The 19420-nt window shown below is 37.3% G+C and overlaps 2 protein-coding genes across 8 annotated transcripts in view; one reads left to right on the forward strand and one right to left on the reverse strand.

Annotated features, from left to right (window-relative positions):
* The window catches only part of LOC120421742 (BAI1-associated protein 3), a 174171-nt gene that overhangs the window by 47363 nt on the left and 107388 nt on the right, over nucleotides 1-19420 (reverse strand). For all 5 annotated transcript variants that reach the window (XM_039585013.2, XM_039585012.2, XM_039585011.2 and 2 more), the window contains one exon: nucleotides 14582-14750. In XM_039585013.2, the coding sequence (XP_039440947.1) occupies nucleotides 14582-14750 (169 nt within the window). The remainder of the gene's footprint in view (nucleotides 1-14581; nucleotides 14751-19420) is intronic.
* Nucleotides 11983-19420, forward strand: part of LOC120421743 (37 kDa salivary gland allergen Aed a 2-like) — a 72449-nt gene continuing 65011 nt past the window's right edge. The window contains exons 1-5 of one of the 3 annotated variants that reach the window (XM_039585015.2): nucleotides 12097-12251; nucleotides 12306-12545; nucleotides 12609-12830; nucleotides 12890-13075; nucleotides 13136-13475. In XM_039585015.2, coding sequence (XP_039440949.1) covers nucleotides 12207-12251; nucleotides 12306-12545; nucleotides 12609-12830; nucleotides 12890-13075; nucleotides 13136-13429 — 987 coding nt within the window. In that variant the 5' untranslated portion in view covers nucleotides 12097-12206 and the 3' untranslated portion in view covers nucleotides 13430-13475. Of the gene's footprint in view, nucleotides 12252-12305; nucleotides 12831-12889; nucleotides 13076-13135; nucleotides 13476-19420 lie in introns of those variants that run through there. The other 2 variants (XM_039585014.2, XM_039585017.2) reach the window with 2 other exon arrangements.

Raw genomic sequence — 19420 nt, forward strand, 5'->3', positions numbered from 1 at the left:
ATCACTTGTTTTTTTATGATGTTGTGCCGCATGTTACCATATTTTTGACGCTTGAAAAATTTTTTCATTGGGTTGTAATTAATTGATGCAATACTAGTTCTATTGCAACGATAAATTTAATGAGCTTTGCAAAATTTAAATGAGCAACGTGTAGAGCAGCATCAACATATAATACACCCATAATAAATTGAAAGCCATTTGACAAGGCTCGGTCTGTAAATTTTAATTGTACATTCAATTATGACAAACTCTGCCCCTTCCCTTTGACCTCCTGCTCCCGCCCTCTGAAAACAGCTTGTCGAAACTGAAACCGAAAAATGTTATGCTCACATTCCAACCATCAAAACTTCCCCCCATCCAGCCAACAGAACACAGTCATTGTCGTAGTCATGCAAATAAATCATTATGATTAATGTTCACCCATTCGCTCCGGCCCTGCCCTCTGAGCTTCTTCAGGAGCAATGGGTACGACAGGTAGCGTTTACACAGAAGCTCCTTGGGAGTTGGGAAAATGAGTCTTTCTCAAGTTGACAGAAGCTTTTCAGGAGAAGAAAAAAAAACTTCATAAAACCTTACTTGTTACTTGCGTGTTTGCTGTAACTGATGGTGCGGCGGCTATACAAGACTTGCGACTAATGTTGGGTGTCGGATCTTACGAGCAATTTACGATGTGCGTCGTCGTCTTGTTTTTAGAAAATTCTCCCTCCTAAAAGATGAGGGACACACGGGGCCAACGTTCGTAATTAAAACCGGAGTCCATCTGTTGAATGTCTTCCGAGCTCATCAGGCTTTTGGGGGGGCTTTGTTCAGGTTCGGCTTTTGATCCAGAATCCAAAAGGGACTCAGTTTTCACCGCCGTTGAATGGGAGGCCATTTTTCTTTCCCGTTTTTCCAAGGGAATGTCCTTTCTGGCTTGTATTTTCGGCGTCCTACGTTATCGCATCGCCACAGAGAAGAGATCAGCCGACCAGGAGACAAATGAGAACGCTTGAATCGGTAGATTAATTCAGCTGAAAGGAAGCACACGTGCCACGGCCAGGTGAAAAGGAAAAAGCAACATTCATTAGTCTCCCTTCCGAGCCAGGTTCTATGAATAACCTCACACCTTGTGACCGAAAGTTGTGTGAGTCCCAGCATCAACCACACCAGCAGCGTGGTTTGGTAGACCGACAGCAGACTGGAGTTGGGAGGTCGGCAAATATTTTATCTTTCTCTGGGAGAGTGAGAGAAATGGAAACGACAGCCCGGAATGCATGAATGGAACTACCCACCTTGGGATGACGACGACCAGGACGACGAGCGCACGGAACGGATGCCAGATTAATTACGTAAACATATTAATTTCATGCCTTACCGGAGGGCGATCAAACGTACGAGCAAATAAGCAGGTAATTTTAGCCGAGCTTTTGATGAGCTTTTGCAGGGTTGAAAAGGGAAATGTGGCTCCGTTGCTCTTTGTATGTTTTGATGAATAGTTTAGAAAGAATGGGATGAAGTTACTGTAAAGTTTTGTTTGTATTCATAGTTTAAAAAATCATGCTTGAATTTAAAAAGAAACTTTTTTTTCCAGGGCATTTTGGATTTAAATTAAAGAAGTGTTCATTATTTAAAAATTGTTTTTTATTATTTTCTCAGTTCACTACCATTTGAAGATCTTTCCCAGCAATTTCCTTGCACATTTCTATCCATTATCAAGTGAAATTGTATGCAACGTCTATTTTATTCCACTGCGCTGCACATTTCTTCTCCAGTCAAGGGAGTAAAACTTTTCAAATCATGGTGCAATCAATAAAACCAATCACTCTTCCCCCTGGTGGCTGCCACCGCGCCGCTGTTGTGGTTCTGCGGGGAATACCAAACTAACGGTTTTATTCTCTTTTCTGGGTTTGTAAGCAGCAGTTGATGGGATGTATCTCTTTTTCCAGCTCGGAAAATCCGTAACCTAGTGGTTGGTGGAGCGAGATTTTCTCAGATTTTTCCTCCGGCTCGAATCGGCGGCGGCACAGTAAGGCTTCGTGTGGTACGGTGGTGCTCAAATGATGCAGTTCGAAAGATCAAGGAAGTTTTTCTGTCTGACAGAAGCACCTCTCCGCGTGTTACGCGTTCAAGTATCATCAATTTTATAAATTTACACCGCAATGGGAGTGGTGCAAATCGGTCCCGTACAAATTGCTGTTGATTCACGTCTGAGGATTTGGAGCGTCTGACAGCGCGAAACTCTGGATGGTGTACTCCAGGCTGGCAGATGTCGGAATGCTGAAGCCAAAAGGAAGAAAAGGCAACAACGACGACGTCTAAAGACGCATTTTCATAAATCCATTTATAGTCGTCCATATAAACCCCCAGTTTCGACGCCTGTTTCGAGCATCACGTGGAATTTGTTGTTGTTGACATGGAGAACGGGATGAGGAGCTTTAAAGCAGTGAGTTGGGTGAATTTTAGGGTCAAGTTTCTGTTTTGAGATTTTTACAGGACAATTTTTTTACGAATAAATTCTATTTGAAAATACAATCAAACCCCGATGATTTGACACCAACTGTTGTCAAACGAAGGGGTCACTTTTTAGTTTGACACCTTTTTTACACGGAGTTCACACACACTACCAAACGTTTGTTTTGATAGTGTGCGTGAGCGCCGTGTAAAAAGTGACAGTTCGTCCCTTTTTAGTTTGACTTTGACCAACCAACGGGGTACAAACTAAAAAAGTGTCAAACGAAAAGTTACCAACCACCGGGGGTTTAGTGTAGTTTTTTATTCTCTTAAAATTTTTATTTAATTTCAAATAATTTATAATAGGTAGTTAAAGATAAAACTACGTTCACACTTTTTGTCGACAAAAACTATGGCTTCATGAAAATATTGGAACTTTTCGGAAGAATCACCCCGTCAAGGGTTAAATTGACGTTTACATATGCCTCAAGAAAGCTTCTTTTAGTGTCACTTTCTTTCGCAATAAAAGTACTGGCATTCTGATGCACTCTAAAAAAGATATAATCAATTTGTTTTTTTTTAACCATAATAATATTCTTTTTCCAAAAAATAATAAATAAAAGAAATGAGCCATCTGAATATTTTTATTTCAGATTTTTACAGTGCCCCCAACCAATTTAGGCCTTCACGATTCCCTGCACCGTTTTCGACTAATAAACTGCGCTACACGCAAACTCACTTACGGCCCATAACTCGAGCAATCCCACCCCAGAAAATCTGGTGTGCGTGCGTGTCATCCCCGTGGGTTTCGGTAAACGTCGAGGGAAAATTGGAAGCCTCAACACTGGAGGGAATCCTTCAAGCTGTCTGATCATTCTTTTTTTTTTGCTAGAAGGTGTTTCTTAGTTGGTTGAAATTTGCAAAAAAAAATCTCGAGATAAATTAACTTCAGTTTGCTGAAAATTCCGTGAATTTCGCTTAAATTGAATTATTTTTAAAATTGAAGGTCAAAATATTTATGAACCACCCTAACCCAAACAATAAAATTCCAGTACCGAAACACAACACCGCCATCTTTTCTCCGGTTTGGCTCTAAAAATAAACCCGCGATCAAAACCTGATTATTCGGCCATAAAATCGGTCCTGGCTTCAGCAGATACGGTCGCGTCGTGTCGTGGAGAGAAACCATTTTTGGTGGGGTCCTGTCTGCGGTAATTTCGCAACACACCAGCCAGAACCCTCACTTAAGTCTTATCGGACTTTTCACGGGTACCGTAGTAGTAAAACGCACAATCCGGCAGGATTTTCCCTTTCGACAGTTCGGGGAAAGTGCGGTCCGAATTAAAATTACATAAATAAGGCATTGCACGTTCTTGTCTATTTTTCGTGACACAGAAAAAATCGTGATTTGTAATATGTAATTTTACAAATGTGTTATTTTTCCAAATTTATTGAGGTAAAATCACATCACAATACAAGTGATATGACAACACCAAATTTTACACACAAATAGAGAAATCATGTAAAATTACATGCCAAAATATGTAGCTCAGTACATGACTATAAAGTAAAAAATCATTGTAAAATTACATCTGGGAATGTAACCATATTTTTTGTCAAATGTATTGTTGCAATGCAAATTTGTCAATTCACATCTTTTTATGTGAAGCTGCATTGTTTTTACAAATAAATCGATGTAAAATTACATCTCAAATGAGTAAATATTAAAACATCAAATATTCAACGGTGAAACGGTTTTAATTCAATTTAAATTTGAAATAACAAAAATAAAAATAATTATATTTGTAATATATTATTCAAATTTCTTGAGAATAAATTGAATATAGAAAAATGAGAATATTTTCAAACAAAGAAATACTGAAAATTTGGAAACCAGATTCTCCGTGCAATTTCTAGTAGAATGCCTACACAGCAAAAAATCCGATGGTAAAATCGCATGCAAAAGCATGCACATCACCTTCGTCAAAATAAACACTTAATATTACACACTGCATGTACAGTTTTTGCAAACACAAAAAAATAGTTGCAACCGACGGGACTCAAACCTAGCACCAACAGTAAGGACTGGCGCCTTAGCCCACTCGGCCATCAGACCGATGAAAAGCTGTAGGGATAAACGCATATATGAGTTTGACATTTCGGTCAAGATGGTTTCCCATACTGATGGGCCACATATTTCGGGATGTAAAATTACATAGAATTGCATAAAATAGTGCAATATTTATTTTACACCCAGGCCTTTTACACGCAGCTGGATTACTACATTTTTAGCTGTGTATCTCAACCATTATGTTCCATCCTCCCCCCCTCGAAAGAGTGCTAATCTCATTTGGACAATGTTGCGAAAGGGAGAACGTGGCGAGATTTATGGGTGAGCCTGCGCGCTGGAATGGGAACAAGTATGTTGACTTTATCACACTTGAGAAGTGTAAACGCGATTTGAGAAGAAAGACAAGTGGTTCTGGCGCTTAATGCTGCGGTCTAAATTGAATTATTTATTTTATTATGCTGGGATTTGTGCGGGGGAATTTGGCCTTAATCTTGGTAAAACGCCATCTGTTAGCGAAGCTATTTTGAAAGGTTCAGTTGAAATTAATTTTATTACATAAAACTTTGAAACGTGCACCACACTAGGAATGCCTAACTTTCATTATTTAAGTAAAGTTCTTAACATGAACATTTAGCACTCTTTACCCTGATTTGCATGTGTTCTTGTTACCTCCGAACATAATTTTTCAAACGTGACAAATCATTTTGTCGCAGTTTAACACCTCGAAATAAATGTGTAGTAATTGAACGTACCGAGCGGCACGGATAATTTGTTCTTGACTGGGTGATTTGTAGGGCAGCGAGGGGTCAGAGGGGTAAATTGGACAGTCAAATTGTATTTTGGCAATTCTATTGTGAAACTTTTTATATTTCCTGTCATCTTGAATGACGAAACGGCCTATTTCTCATCGCCAAAATAAACAGTACTGAAAAGTATTTCTTCACATCCATTTGAGTGCTGAAAAGTGGAGCTTTTAGCACTTGTATCGAAAAGTTCAACCTTTCAGCACTGGTATCGAAATGTAATAATTCGTATCGAAAAGTTATATTGCAAAAAACAGAGTCCTCAAAGTCTGAGTCCACTTTACCTCACTCAGCCCCCACGTAACAATAACGTTGGCAGTGAGGCAAAGTATTTCCCTTCCACAGCTCCATAACTAACTGCCGTGCTGCCGCCGTTGTGTTGCCGCGATTCAGGGGGAGCACGAGGTACAACAATTTATGTTTTCACTTTTACTTTAGTTCCGTTCCGTTCCAGGGTGGGAGGACACGTGCACAAAACGGGAAACTTTGTCCAACCAAGCCCAAGGCCAGGGGCTTGGTTGTTGTCTGAAATATGTTAAGTGTTTCCGTTGAATTTGCATTCCCACGTGAGTCGTATTTGCTGGTGAGTCAAGTTTGCAAAGTTTGCGATTTAAATAAGATTCAATTTTTGAAAAGAGCTCATTAGGGGATGTTGGTTGCTTGACGTAGGACTACGCAACCCAAAATCTATGCGTATTATTGAGTCACTTCTCTGTCAAGCTGTCACCGGAATAAAGCGATACATGTCTGCAGCCGTCGCAGCAAAGATCATAAAATATTCACCACCCGCCGTGAAACGGCAAGGACTTTTTATTGATTTAATTTTCCAATTTCACCTGTTGTGCCGCCATCGACGTCGTCGTCGTTTCGGTTCAGTTGGCAAATATTTACGACATTTCTCGACCTTTATTGCAAAATTCCGCCTTTCCCTTGAGCGGAAGAAATATGCTTATGATTTAGGGACGCGTCGGCAGTTTGCCAATGGAATCATGAAAATTTTACGAATCTGACAAGATTTAGGATGCTAATTTGGGGATGTTATTTGTTTGAACCCCCCCCCACTTGGAGAAATTGGTAACATTTGGGAAACATTTTGGAATATGTGTCATTTGATGTGCCTCAAATCACTCAATTTAATAAATTACAGACAACTTGTTTTGTCGATTCTTCAAAACAAAATGGGATTAGCCTCTTCAAACGAGAACGGAAATTAACCTCTCGTAGAATTGGTTAACCACAACCATCCTGCAAAATTGATATCGCTCCGCTTCCACTATATAGTTCCTTTAAGTGGGTTTCGGCCGTTTTTATTTGCATTCCCCATCGTTTCAGGTCAAACATTTTACTAGACCTTTCAGCACATTGTGGCTCTCGGCAAAAACGGAAAGGTTTTCCCTTTGGGCCGAAGCGAGAAGATCAAAAATTAATTAATTTAATTCATGCGAACGGCGGGTTCTCAAAGCCCTCCAAGGATGATGGGTTCTTAAGGAAAATGGCTTTCCCTGTCTTTAGGCGTCTGCCGTATGACGTCAAAAGGTGGTCCAGAGATTTGGCCCCGGAAAAGTTTCGTCGCTCTTTAATCCCACCTGGCTGGACTTTAACGAAGGGGAATTAGGGGGCTGTTAGTCTGGTTCTGATAACACCAGCCTGGTCGTCCAAGCGAGAGGATGGCAGGAAAATCCGAAACGCAAACATCAATATAAGCTGTGAAAGCTTTTTTGCGGAAAATGGGCTCTCGGAATGGCTCTTAAGCTTCCGAGAGGCTTGAATTTCTGGAAAAATAACTTTTTGTCCAATTACTTGAATTAAGTTACAGATTTGCTTTCTAGGTTGTTCCTTTGAAAATTTATTTTACTTCATAAGTCTGTTTTCCGTGAAAACATCGAGATTTTCCGCAAACATCTGTCGTTACTTGTTGCACGCTGAAGCGTTACACTGATAGCTCGGCTTACCAGGGTGGCTCACAGGAAGCCGAGATAAAATTCAATCTCCTTTCGCAGTAAATTGCCATCTATACAAACACACACACATTTATATAAGCCTGGCCACACACTCGACACACAAACAGACACACACGGACTGATGTTGATTTACGGCGATTGTTATTCAGGATGACATATCTGCGATGAGTCTATATTCGTATGAAGTAGGTATGTTGTTTTGTGCTGCTATTGGTTTGATGGGTGGCAAATACCTACTAGGGGGAGGGTGCTGGAACTAGAGATATGCGCAGGCATGTCTGTGTGTGTGTGTGTGGTTGTCATTGTAAGGATGTTCGACATAAATCGCTTGTTCGTTGATAATATTTGTTGCGCGGGGGATTGTTGAGAGGATTGTGTGATGAAAAATGGTCAAAATCGATTCCAAGCTTAAACATGTTTATTATAAGAAAATGCAGAATTTAAAAATAATATAAATAGATTTGAAGTCTTGAGAGATTAGGCTTTTACTTATTTATATATTGATTTAAAAAAAACATGAGAATATGAATATTGAATTTTGAATGCACCGAATTGTAATTCTTCATGTCAATTCAAATTCATCAAAACTTTTGAATTAAAAGACAAAATAAAAACAAACAATGAATGCAAGTTTGGAGCATTTTAAAGCATTTCTTTTTACAGTGTTTAAAAAACACAAAAAAAAAACATTTGCAAGCTGTTTATACCAGCAATACTGTATAAAGCCATAATCTTGATCTTTTATTCAAGTTATTTAAATTAAACATAGCTAAAAAGGTCATTTTATCTCGTCTGAAAGAATATCTTCAAAATATTTCATGAAATATGGCCATATCATTCAGAGTCTCAACTTTTACTGATGGAATAGCAGGGGTTGGTCCAAAAAAGTTGCTAAAAATAGTTAGCTTGAAAAAATATTGACTTTTGTTTATGTTTTAAAAACCAACAAAAAAAACCTGTGTTTTTTTTACCAAATTGAAATTTAAGGCAGTAGGATATTAATTGAATGAATTTTGATGCCAAACACAGACCTAGGCTTGAATTTTTTTAGCTCCTTTACAAATAGTTGGAGAATTTACTCAAGCCTTGATCAATTTTTTTTTCTTATTTAGGCTGGTACAAATATTTTTAAAAGTTTTTGTCACCCCCCCTTCAAAATTGGCCCGAAAAATCAGGGGGCAAAAAAAATATTTTTACAATAAACTTCAAAATTTCAATGAAAATTCAAGTGCAACCAGCTGAAATCAAATTAAAATTCATTCTCCTTCGTTTAAAATCATTTATAGCATGTTTGGGTTTGTTAAAAAATTTTAAGATTTTTTGAAAATTTTCGATGCAAAATCTTTTTTTTCGATACAATTTTTGTTTTTGTCAGATCTTAGATTTTTTGAAAACTAATGATTGCAAAACAACTGAACTAGTGTAAAATGCTTTTTAAAACACTTTTTTCATTGAAATGTGAAGACTATGGCTTGTTATTTAAATTTTTATATTTTTTTTATTTTTTTTGCCCCCCCCCCCCTTGACCATGGCCAGGGCCGAGGGACAAAAACTTTTTTAAATACAGTGGACTCTCTTGCTGTCGATATTGAAGGGACCGTCGAGAACGGGGGTTATCAAATTATAGAATGGAAAATCAAAGCAATCTATTTGAAGGGACTGAAAAATTTATTGACAGCTGGAGCAATATTGATATCGAGAAGATCGACAGCCAGAGAGTCCACTGTATTTGCATCGGCCTTATGCCTTTTTATCGAACAACCGGTTCAAACATATACAATGAGAAAAAATAGTTTTTCTTCTGCCAAAAGTATCTTCAAAAATATAAAGTTTAAGATTAAATTTTCAGCATAAAAAAAACAAAACTTTTGTATTTTTTTTGTTTTTTTTTTTTTAAATTTAAGCCTAAAATGATGAAAGAGCTGAAAACATCAGTCGGAACCAGCAGAATTTTTTTCTAGTTTTTATTTTAAGTTTGATGGGTATTTTCCATATAATTTGATTCTAGAATTTTGGATATTTTAGAAAAAATTAAGTAGTAAGTAAACCGGCGATTTCCGATTGGAAATTCGTGCTTACAACTTTTATGTATACAAATTAACAAATTATCAATTTTTACCTTATCTTAAATTAGGGTATGACGAGTTGGAATTCCCGGGAAATAAAAAAATACTTTTTCGATGTTTTTTTTTGTAATTTATAGGGTACCGTAAACCTTTGATAGGACTTGACTTGACTTTGATAGGATTTCAATTTGTTTTTAGATTATTTTCCAACAGGTAAGGTTTTTCTCAAGATTATTATTTTTAAAACATGTACTGGGGTAGGCCACACAAAGTCCATGTACTATTTTGGAAAAAAAGTTTTTTCAATAGTGTTTAGAAAAATAGTTACGTTAAAAATTCTTGGTTTTAATTCCGGGGTGACTTTGATAGTCATAGTTTTTCTTGTTAAAATCATATTTAAGATGTTCAAACTTTATTTGTACGTTAAATGTACCATCACTAAAGTAGCTGATATAGTTTGTAAGAAAAAAAATCAATGTTTATATTAAGTTAACTAAGTTTATAAGCTTTTTAACAAAATACATATAAATTTTAAGTAAAATTGTTAAAAAGTCGGAATTTTGCCTGAAATTTGTTAAAAATAGTTTTGTTTATAAAATTATCGATTTATATTGCATTTTAAACTGAATTCGAAGCACGAATTACAAGTTTTCGCATTTTACATGAAATTTTTTCAACTGAATTTGCCTATAAATTTGGAGATTTTTTTTAATTGTGTTTTAAAAACACATATTATTTATTATTCACAAACTTATTTAACCTTCTCCTAGTGGAAAATTGTCCGTTGCATTCCGTTTCCCGATTAAAAATCATGTTCATTGAGAAAATCATGACACTTTGAGAAGTTTAAAATAATGACTTTCATCCACATTTTCTTAACTATAGTTAACTAACTTTATAAACTTTTCAAAAATTTATGAAAAGTTTTTCATGAGGTACTTTGAACACTTCTGTACCACGGTCAGTATGTTTCTGAACCATTCCTTACGTATTTTAATTGTACTCTTCATTTTGCGGAAAAATCGCAAACCTATCAAAGTCACCCCGGCTATCAAAGTCACCCCGTTTTACGGTATTTCTAAATACACTGTAAAAATATGGTGTTTTTTTTGGTACATCTTTTATGTCGGAAAAATTAGCTATTTTTCGTCTCAAAATATGTAAATTTACCATTATTATGATGTAAAAAAACTTTTTCAGTCTAAATTGAGATTAAATTACTTTATTTAAGAAGTAATTTGAAACTTTCCATAATTACACATTTTTTTTATTGTGTCTATTTTTTCAGAACATAGATCAATTTTCCAAAAATCAAACAAAAAAAAAACGGGGCCTATTATGAAAAAAATATAATAATTCATTTTTGATTGCAAATTTGTGTTTGCATCTCTAATGATTATAAATTTTTATAATAATCTTAGATTAGAGGGTGAACAGCGGGAATTTTCGAGAGGAAATTATCGGGAAATCGGTAAATATATTCCCTTTTGTTTCCTGAAAGTTTTTGTTTAGACTTCAGATATTTCCACTACTTAAAATTATATTAGCAAATTATGTAATTTGAAAAATGCGAGTGTTGGGACTAACAATACGGAAAGTGACGATGCTCCCCTTTTTTTAAGAGGACAAGAGAAATTCTCCACGGTATCCCTAACTAACTTGTCGCACGTGCATTTTGGGCCCCAAATTTTGTGCAGCTCACAATGCCTCATCTTTTGACCTTCATAGACTCTCAAAATTCGATTTCAATTCTGAGATATTCAATAAAAACCAAAAAAGCTCCAACATTTTTTGTCACTTTTCATATGAAAGAAGTTCCAATCTTGTGCCTGAAAATTGATGTAAATGCGACAATTGGGCAAAGAGGTCAGGACGCGTTTGACATAGGAACACAGGTCAGAACGCGTTTGACATAGGACTCGACTAGCGTAAACATTTTCAATTATAACTCGGGATTCCGGCAATCAAATTCAACCAAACTTCGGGGCAATGCTCAGAATGGTCAGCCAAACAAAACGTGTTTGTTTTTGTTTACATCGCGTGCTCTCGTTTTTGTTTATTCAAGATCAAACATTAAAACGCGTTTTTCTCGGAACTTCAAAAAGCAATGTACGGCATGATAGCACGACGGCGTCGAATTGATGACACGATTACAAAGTTAAGGAGCCAAACGTTAACATAAGAAATTTGCTGTTATAGCCCAGACAACTTCAGTACTCAAGATTGCTCTAAAAACTGGAACAAAAGATGTCTGTTTAGGTTTTGTTTTAAACATGGTTGGTTATTTTTTTGTTGTGATAAAAAGTAAAGAAAAAGATATAGTTAAAAAGATACAGATTTTTAATTATTTGTATAACAATTTTTTATGATTAGCTCGCAAAATTGCTAAAAAATAACTTCTTTTTACGTAGGACATGAAAATCTCATCCAATTATAAGAGTACGAATAAAAATGGATTTGCAAGAACGAAGATCTGAATTCCATAAATAACTATGACTATGATGATAACAGTATATTGCATATAATGCACAAAACGTGAGCCTCAAAATCGATGACTTTAAATTTTGCCCATTTGACTTAAACCCATCCAACTGTCCTATCACCCTGATGCTGACGACCCAGCTCAGCCGGTTCAGCGTCGACGGAGAGAACAAGCGTGTTAGCTTATATTTACCGATTTGTTTGAAATTGTGTTATTTATGAGATATTGATTTGTTATCAATTGCGAGATTGCACTCAGAGATGTGGCAGCTTGCGAGAGTGAGCATTTGTTTCTCGGAATCACTCATGAATTGAATTGCCCTCACAATTAGTCGACATTCATCATTTGCTGAGTATAGGTCATCAAAGTGATTACGCACCACAGCTTTGCAAGATGCATGCGGTCCTCATAACAGCACTCTTGCTGCTACTCTCGGTGGTAGGTTCTTTTGATAGCTGGAGTAGGACGTGTGTTTGAACTTGTGGTTTTTAGGACCAATCGTTGACCCTGTCGAGTCTAGCGTTTGATCCCGAGGAGACGAGGTTCATTTTTACTCGATGTATTGAGCAGTACTCGACGTCATCTACGGAGGATGACTCATCGAGATTACCTCGGATTCGACGTTGGATCAGCTGGAGCCTGGAGGCTGCGGAGGATGAGCAGACCAAGTGCTTCGTGGCGTGTCTGCTGAACAAGCTGAAGCTGTGGCAACCGTACTTGGGAAAGTTTCGGGTGAGTTTAGTTTTAATTGAGTTGTTGAGAGCTTTTGGGGGTAAAGTGTGGCACATTGTACAGGGCGAGCAGCTACAGCTGCAGCATGATTTGTACAACAGTTACGTCAATTGGAGCAGAGAAGATGTTGAAGTGTTTGCTGCCGGTGTTGAGCGCACGAGTGATGTGTGGAACTGTCAGGCGGTTTACGAGGGATTCACAGTTGCTATTGCGCCACAGATTGAGATGTTCAAGCAATTATTTCTGTTGGACGATGAGGTTGCAGCTAGTATCTACGCCGACTTGGTAATGAAAATAAATGTTTGGAAATGGGTGGAAGTTTACCGAGATTCGCTTGCTTTTAGGGAACATCCATCCGACAGCCGAACCAATCTTATTTTCAATTCTGCGAAAAGAGGTACTACCGGAACCAGGTGGATATTTGGTGCACTGCTCGCAACTACAGCATCCCGGACGACCGAAACTTTCACAAGCACATGGACTGCATTTTTCGCGGATTGCGTTATTTCGATCGTGACGAGGTTCTGAATGTAATTTCCGACGGCGAGTCAGTCTTGATTGCATTTCTCAGGAAAATCCTTCGTTTGCAGGTAGTGGAGATACTGCGTGACTTCCATTTGGCCGAAATTACCAATTTGGACGATGAAATAACCAACACTTTGGTGCTTTGTGAGGTTGAATCCGGTTCGGAGGCGTTGTCGTACTACCGATGTCTGCTGGACAGTAGCTTTGTGGAGCAGTTCAAGGATGCACTGGACTACCGGGAGATACGGTCCAGTGATTACTTCTACAGGCTGAGGGATGTGGTGCCGAGCTATGGCCGGGATGAAATTCACCAGAAGGTCAACGAGATTCATCGGAACTACTGTGTTGTGAATTCATGAGAAAACTCTTTTCATTTTGTTAAACTAGAAAAATATCGTATACAAAGCCTTACAACGAGTTACACTTTCTCCCCAAGAATCGTTTCCTTCCCGCAACTGCAAAATTCAATTTCGTAATGCATTCCATTAAGCCCGGACCTCCAGGACTTCACTTTCCACATCGTAAGCCAATAATTGAATGCATCGGGGCGCCAGGCAAGACGCCACCGTTAGTGGCCTCACTTTGCACCGTAGTTTCACACCAAGCCAAAAGGGGCCTTTCGTCCAAGTTTTCAAATTAAATTAATTAATATTGTTCGGGTAATCATGGAACTTTCTTGCTAGAACACTCTGCCAACTCGAGAGCCAAGATTCTCACTCGCTCACATGACACTAATTATTTAATTGCCTATTCAAAGCAATAACACCATGGTTCTCAGTACCTCGTACTATAGTAAACGGGCCGGGTTGGCCTGTTGCCTTTTCCGACGATCTCTCGGCGGCGCACAGAGGACAGAGAGTGCAAAAGCAGACAATTTTAGAGTCCTGTTTTGGCCCCCGAAGGCAGTGGCTCCGTTTTGGCTTGGTAGGCAGGCTGGTTTATGCCAAACTCCGGAATGTATACGGAAACTGTTGCACCAAGGATGATTCTTCTCTGCTGAAAGAGCTTCCTCCACGTGTGTTGGTAGAAGTGTAGAAATGAAGGTTACTTTTCGGAATGAATCATTCTTGAAAATGGGTAGAGAGCACCGTGAAAACTTAACAAGTCTCTATCTGCAAAACAAATGAGGAATTAATCTTGCAACCCTGACAAAAGTTTCAAGCAATTGAGTGAAGTTTAATCACTTTTCAAAGGCTGTTGTAATTATTGTTCAAAATAGCTAACCAAATTTTTTAACTGTGCCCAGAAGTTGGCCAGCAATCGTGTGGCTTTGTTTCATTTTTAATTGTGTTGCTTTTCCCACAGCAGCCCACTTGACAAAGCTTAAACAGAAGCGAACGAGGCTTAGGCTTTTTCCCGGAAATCGTTCTCATACCGCCGGGAGCTTCTCCCAGCAGCTTTGGGTGCATTGTGAGAGTTTGCCTTTCATCTCGATATCTCTCGGGATTATCCCCCCAAACCCAACCCGGTTAAACAGTTGCCTAAAGAAGGAGTTGCTTGCCGCTACTTACCGTTGGCGTCCTTCGCCTCGAGGCCTTCCGCTTCCTGCACGACCACGGTCAGGACGATTATCTTGGGCTTTTCCTCGGTGGCCGCGTGCAGCAGCCGGTAGTGCCGGTCGGCGGACACACTAAAGACCCGCTGGGCCTGCAGGTACATCTCCTCTTTGTAGTGCGCAAACTGGCGGGGGGGATTTCCGGTTTTGGAGTGTTTCAAACGCAACGACGATGAGGAAAAAAACGAGATGAAAGTGGTATTTTAGTGAACAGTTGCGCTGGAATTTGCCTTGTGCCACACATTACTGTCTTTTTTTGCAACTGACGAGAGATCTAAGGCTGAGGAAATTTCTTTGTAGATACAAACTCACACACGCACAAACATACACATGTGAGTGTGTGTTTGTGCGAGCGAGGGAAAAACCTTTGGGAAAATATCTACAAGAAAAGGGTAGAAAAGAAACAGAAAATATTCTAATCATGCAACCATGCAAACACCAGTAACAAAAAAAGGACTGTGGATAAAGTGGAATGTGCTGCGTGCGATCGTTCCTTCCGGTCATTCAACAGGCGACTTATATAGAGCTTTTAGGATATAAATAGCTCTACTTCCGGCGCACCAGGGTGGCACTTGTCGAGTTCTAAATTTAGCCCGCTTTGTTGAAATGGCTGACCTCATACTTACCTAGAATTGGGTTCAAAAAGGGTTAAGGAATGAACTTAATTTGAATTTGTAGCAAGATAAAGTTGCACTTCGACAACCTTTTTGATATTCTTGTGTGCTAGTTCCAAACTGTTTTTTTTTCAGAATAAAAAGTGGATTTGTTAAAATTGATTGAAACAACTGAAATAAATTAGTTTTTTTTGAATATTAACGAATCATAATTTGTGTAAGTGTGGATAAAACTTATCTAAAGAATAATTTTGCAAACAGTTTAATCCACTAAGTTTGAAGACAAATGGGAACAGCATCTAACTCCATCGTGCCTCTTACTTTGACGCTCAACTCATAAAAAACACATAAAAAGCGTTTTCAACTGAAATCAAGTGATAAATAGCTCAATAGGAAGTGAGGAAGCTAGTTGCTACAAACAGTTTTACAAAATAAGTTGTTTAAATAGTAAAAAACAGCAAATTAGATAAAGTTAGGAGTGAGTTGCCAAACTTACATAACTTACAATTTCATAAAGGTTTCTCTTTGGAAACGTGATTTTGTATAACAATTTTTCGTTTGATATTTAATTTCATATTTCTTCGAAACGAGCGAGAAAAGCAACAGCGATCATCACGACCTCCGAGCCGAGCCAAGGGACCAAAACTCTCCTCTGACTCATGAGTTTAAGGAAACTCTTGCAATCTTTAACAAGTTAACTGTCACAATATTTCATTACACAGTATATAATAATTTTCATGCAAATTAAATCTCATACAACTTTTAATTTTTTTAAAAGTTGTTTTTGGAAACTGAATTGGATACAGATATGAAACATTACAAGAGCAACTCTCTACCAAAACCGGAAATGGATTTTATTTGTATTTTTTTTGTTTGGCTCAAACTTTGTGGGGTCCTTCCCTATGACCAAAGAAGCTATTTTGTGTCATTGGTTCAGCCATACATGTCTCCAAACAATTTTGACAACTGTCCATACAAAAATGATACGTAAATATTTAAATAGCTGTAACTTTTGAATGAATTTTCTGATCAGTTTGGAGTCCTCGGCAAATTTGAAGGTATTGTTGACTATTGAGAAAAAATAGGTACACGGATTTTTTTGACGATTTTCTAATTATCATTTTTTTCACAAAAACTCAATTTCTCAAAATTTGATTTTGACCCCTAAACCATATAAATAAATACTGTGAAATGAAATAAGTTTGTGTGAAAAAAATGTTAATTAAAAAATAGGCAATTTTTGTTCCTACAACTTTACCGAAGACTCCAAATTGATCAGAAAATTCACTAAAAAGTTACAGCTGTTTAAATATTTACGTACCATTTTTGTATGGACAGCTGCCAAAGTTGTATGAAGACTTGTATGGGTTAGGGTGTCCAGAATATGGGTCATTTTCTCAAAACCTCGCTCCACAAGCCGAATATTGTTCCTTGAGCCATTTAAGGACTCTGGGCCAAATATGAGCAAAATCGTTCAACATTTACCCATTGATACTCAAAGGTGAAGTTTGTATGGGAAAAATAGAAAAAAAAATTATGGAAAACCCAATTTTCTTACGGTTTACTCTACAACCTTGTAGAACATACCAAAGCTGTAAAACTCGATATTGCAAAGTTATTGGCGACTTAAAAAAAACATTTTTGTATGAAAACCTGTTTTTCACAAACTTTAGGCTCGGGTATCAATGGATTAATCGCAACCAATTTCGTTTATAATGTGCACAGATGCTTAAAATAACCCCAAAAACCGTTTATCGCTTGTGGAGCAGGGGGTCTTTTTTTTGGGCACGCTAGTATGGGTGAAGCAATGACACAAAATAGCTTCTTTGTTCATAGGGAAGGCCCCCAAAAAGTTTGAGCCAAATAAAAATGTACAAAAAAATGTTCGAAATCGGTCGATTACGTAGAGAATTGCTCACAACAGTTTTTTTTTTCTCGAAATATCGATGCCCATTTTGCTTGAATATAAAAAAATAACTGTTTGAATATTGTACACTGTGAATTGAAATACTGTAACACTTAACTTAAGATTGCAAAAGTTTTCTTTTCCTCTTGATACTAAGTGAATTAGGATTCTAGCAATTCAAAAAATGTATTCAATATTCTCAAAAAATACTTGTTAAAAAAAATCGTGAAACAACAAATCTGTTCAGCTAGGACCGAGTCGCAACCCCCTCAAATGTTGTCTCAAGAAAGCATAAATGTAAATTCCATCCGTGGGGGACCCACTCGAGACATTCCGCTGCTGTGTCACCGAAGAGATAAAACAAGGATTTGATTGTGTTTTGTGCCCCCAACACAAAACTAAAGCCGACCAGCTTTTACGCCCTTGTTAGAGGGCTTGTAAAAAGCATAAAATTATGGCACCAGCAGCAGTTTCAAGTCACACTTTGGACACAAGTTGAGAATGGAATGCTTTCAAAACTTTAGCAATATATTTTTACGAAAAATGTGCTCCCCAACAATGACTGCGGCCTCCAGGAACGGAAAGAGTTGTTTTAAAATGAGTTCTTTTCAAATCTGAACAGAAGGGGGTCCTCGAACAATAGTGCGGTCCATTTAGGGGGGGCTGGAGAAATATGTTAAAAGGGGTTATGTTTTTTAACTTTTTCTTGTAAATAATGTTTTTTTTTTTAAATTTGACACAAAATTTTCTAAATTTTGTTCACGCCATTTTCAAACTAGCACACTTCCGTTTCCGTATTGTTGCACTCTGGGATGATGACGGCTGATGGACCTCCTCCACACTCACACGTACACAACATGTCAAAGCAGGGGAAAATGGATTTTATTATGTTTTCTTTGTCGGCCGTGTGCAACAGCAACTCAAACATCCTGTCGTCAGCATCCTGCCGTGTGTGGCGGCGGTAGTGGGTCCATTTGAACACAGTTTAAAAAATAGGGTGATATTACATTTGAAAATGTAATTTTTATACGAAAAGTGTGTAAATTTACATCTATTTATTTTAACTCTATGTTGCTTCATGAATTGAGGTGAAATTAATAATAAGATTTAGATTTACAGTTTTTTTACTGTGCATCATGCTGTGTATATAGGAAATGGGGAGGTTTGTGTGTGTGTGTGCTCGGATACTGGATACACAATAGAATTCACAGTGAACGAGTGATGGGAAGAAAAACAACCATCATCATCATTGGAAGGAACGAAAAGCAGACGAAAAACTGACTTGACGTTCTAGTTGGTTATAGTTGAGAGGATGGCAACACTGTTCAAATATTTTACGACTTTTAATTTGAAGAAAAATTTCAAGAAATCTGAAGAGTTCTTTGTTGCTTCATTATTCATGAAAACATTTGGGGAAGTAGATTGATCCAATTTTATCAAATAAGATGTATACCATAAATCTTCACAAATTTAAAACCTTAAAATTAATGTTGTACTGTGCCACTGCCCATGCTGAGTACGAGCCCATCAACCGAAAAGGGCGTATGATGGAAGTTTTCAATTACGTTGAAAATGGGTTCTTCTCCTATAGTCAAAGAAGTTATGTGAGCAGTTCTCTAGGATTTCGGTCATTCGATTTTTTTTGTATTTTTTAATCCGACTGAAACTTTTTTGGTGCCTTCGGTATGCCCAAAGAAGCCATTTTGCATCATTAGTTTGTCCATATAATTTTCCATACAAATTCGGCAGCTGTCCATACAAAAATGATGTATGAAAATTCAAAAATCTGTATCTTTTGAAGGAATTTTTTGATCGATTTGGTGTCTTCGGCAAAGTTGTAGGTATGGATACGGACTACACTGGAAAAAAATAATACACGGTAAAAAAAATTTGGTGATTTTTTTATTTAACTTTTTATCACTAAAACTTGATTTACAAAAAAACACTATTTTTAATTTTTTTAATTTTTTGATATGTTTTAGAAGGCATAAAATGCCAACTTTTCAGAAATTTCCAGGTTGTGCAAAAAATCACTGACCGAGTTATGAATTTTTTAATCAATACTGATTTTTTCAAAAAATCGAAATTTTGGTCGTAAAAATTTTTCAACTTCATTTTTCGATGTAAAATCAAATTTGCAATCAAAAAGTACTTTACTGAAATTTTGATAAAGTGCACCGTTTTCAAGTTATAGCCATATTTAAGTGACTTTTTTGAAAATAGTCGCAGTTTTTCATTTTTTTAAATTAGTGCACATGTTTGCCCAGTTTTGAAA

The sequence above is a fragment of the Culex pipiens genome, chromosome 3, assembly GCF_016801865.2.
Source record: "Culex pipiens pallens isolate TS chromosome 3, TS_CPP_V2, whole genome shotgun sequence".
NCBI classification, from domain to species: domain Eukaryota; kingdom Metazoa; phylum Arthropoda; class Insecta; order Diptera; family Culicidae; genus Culex; species Culex pipiens.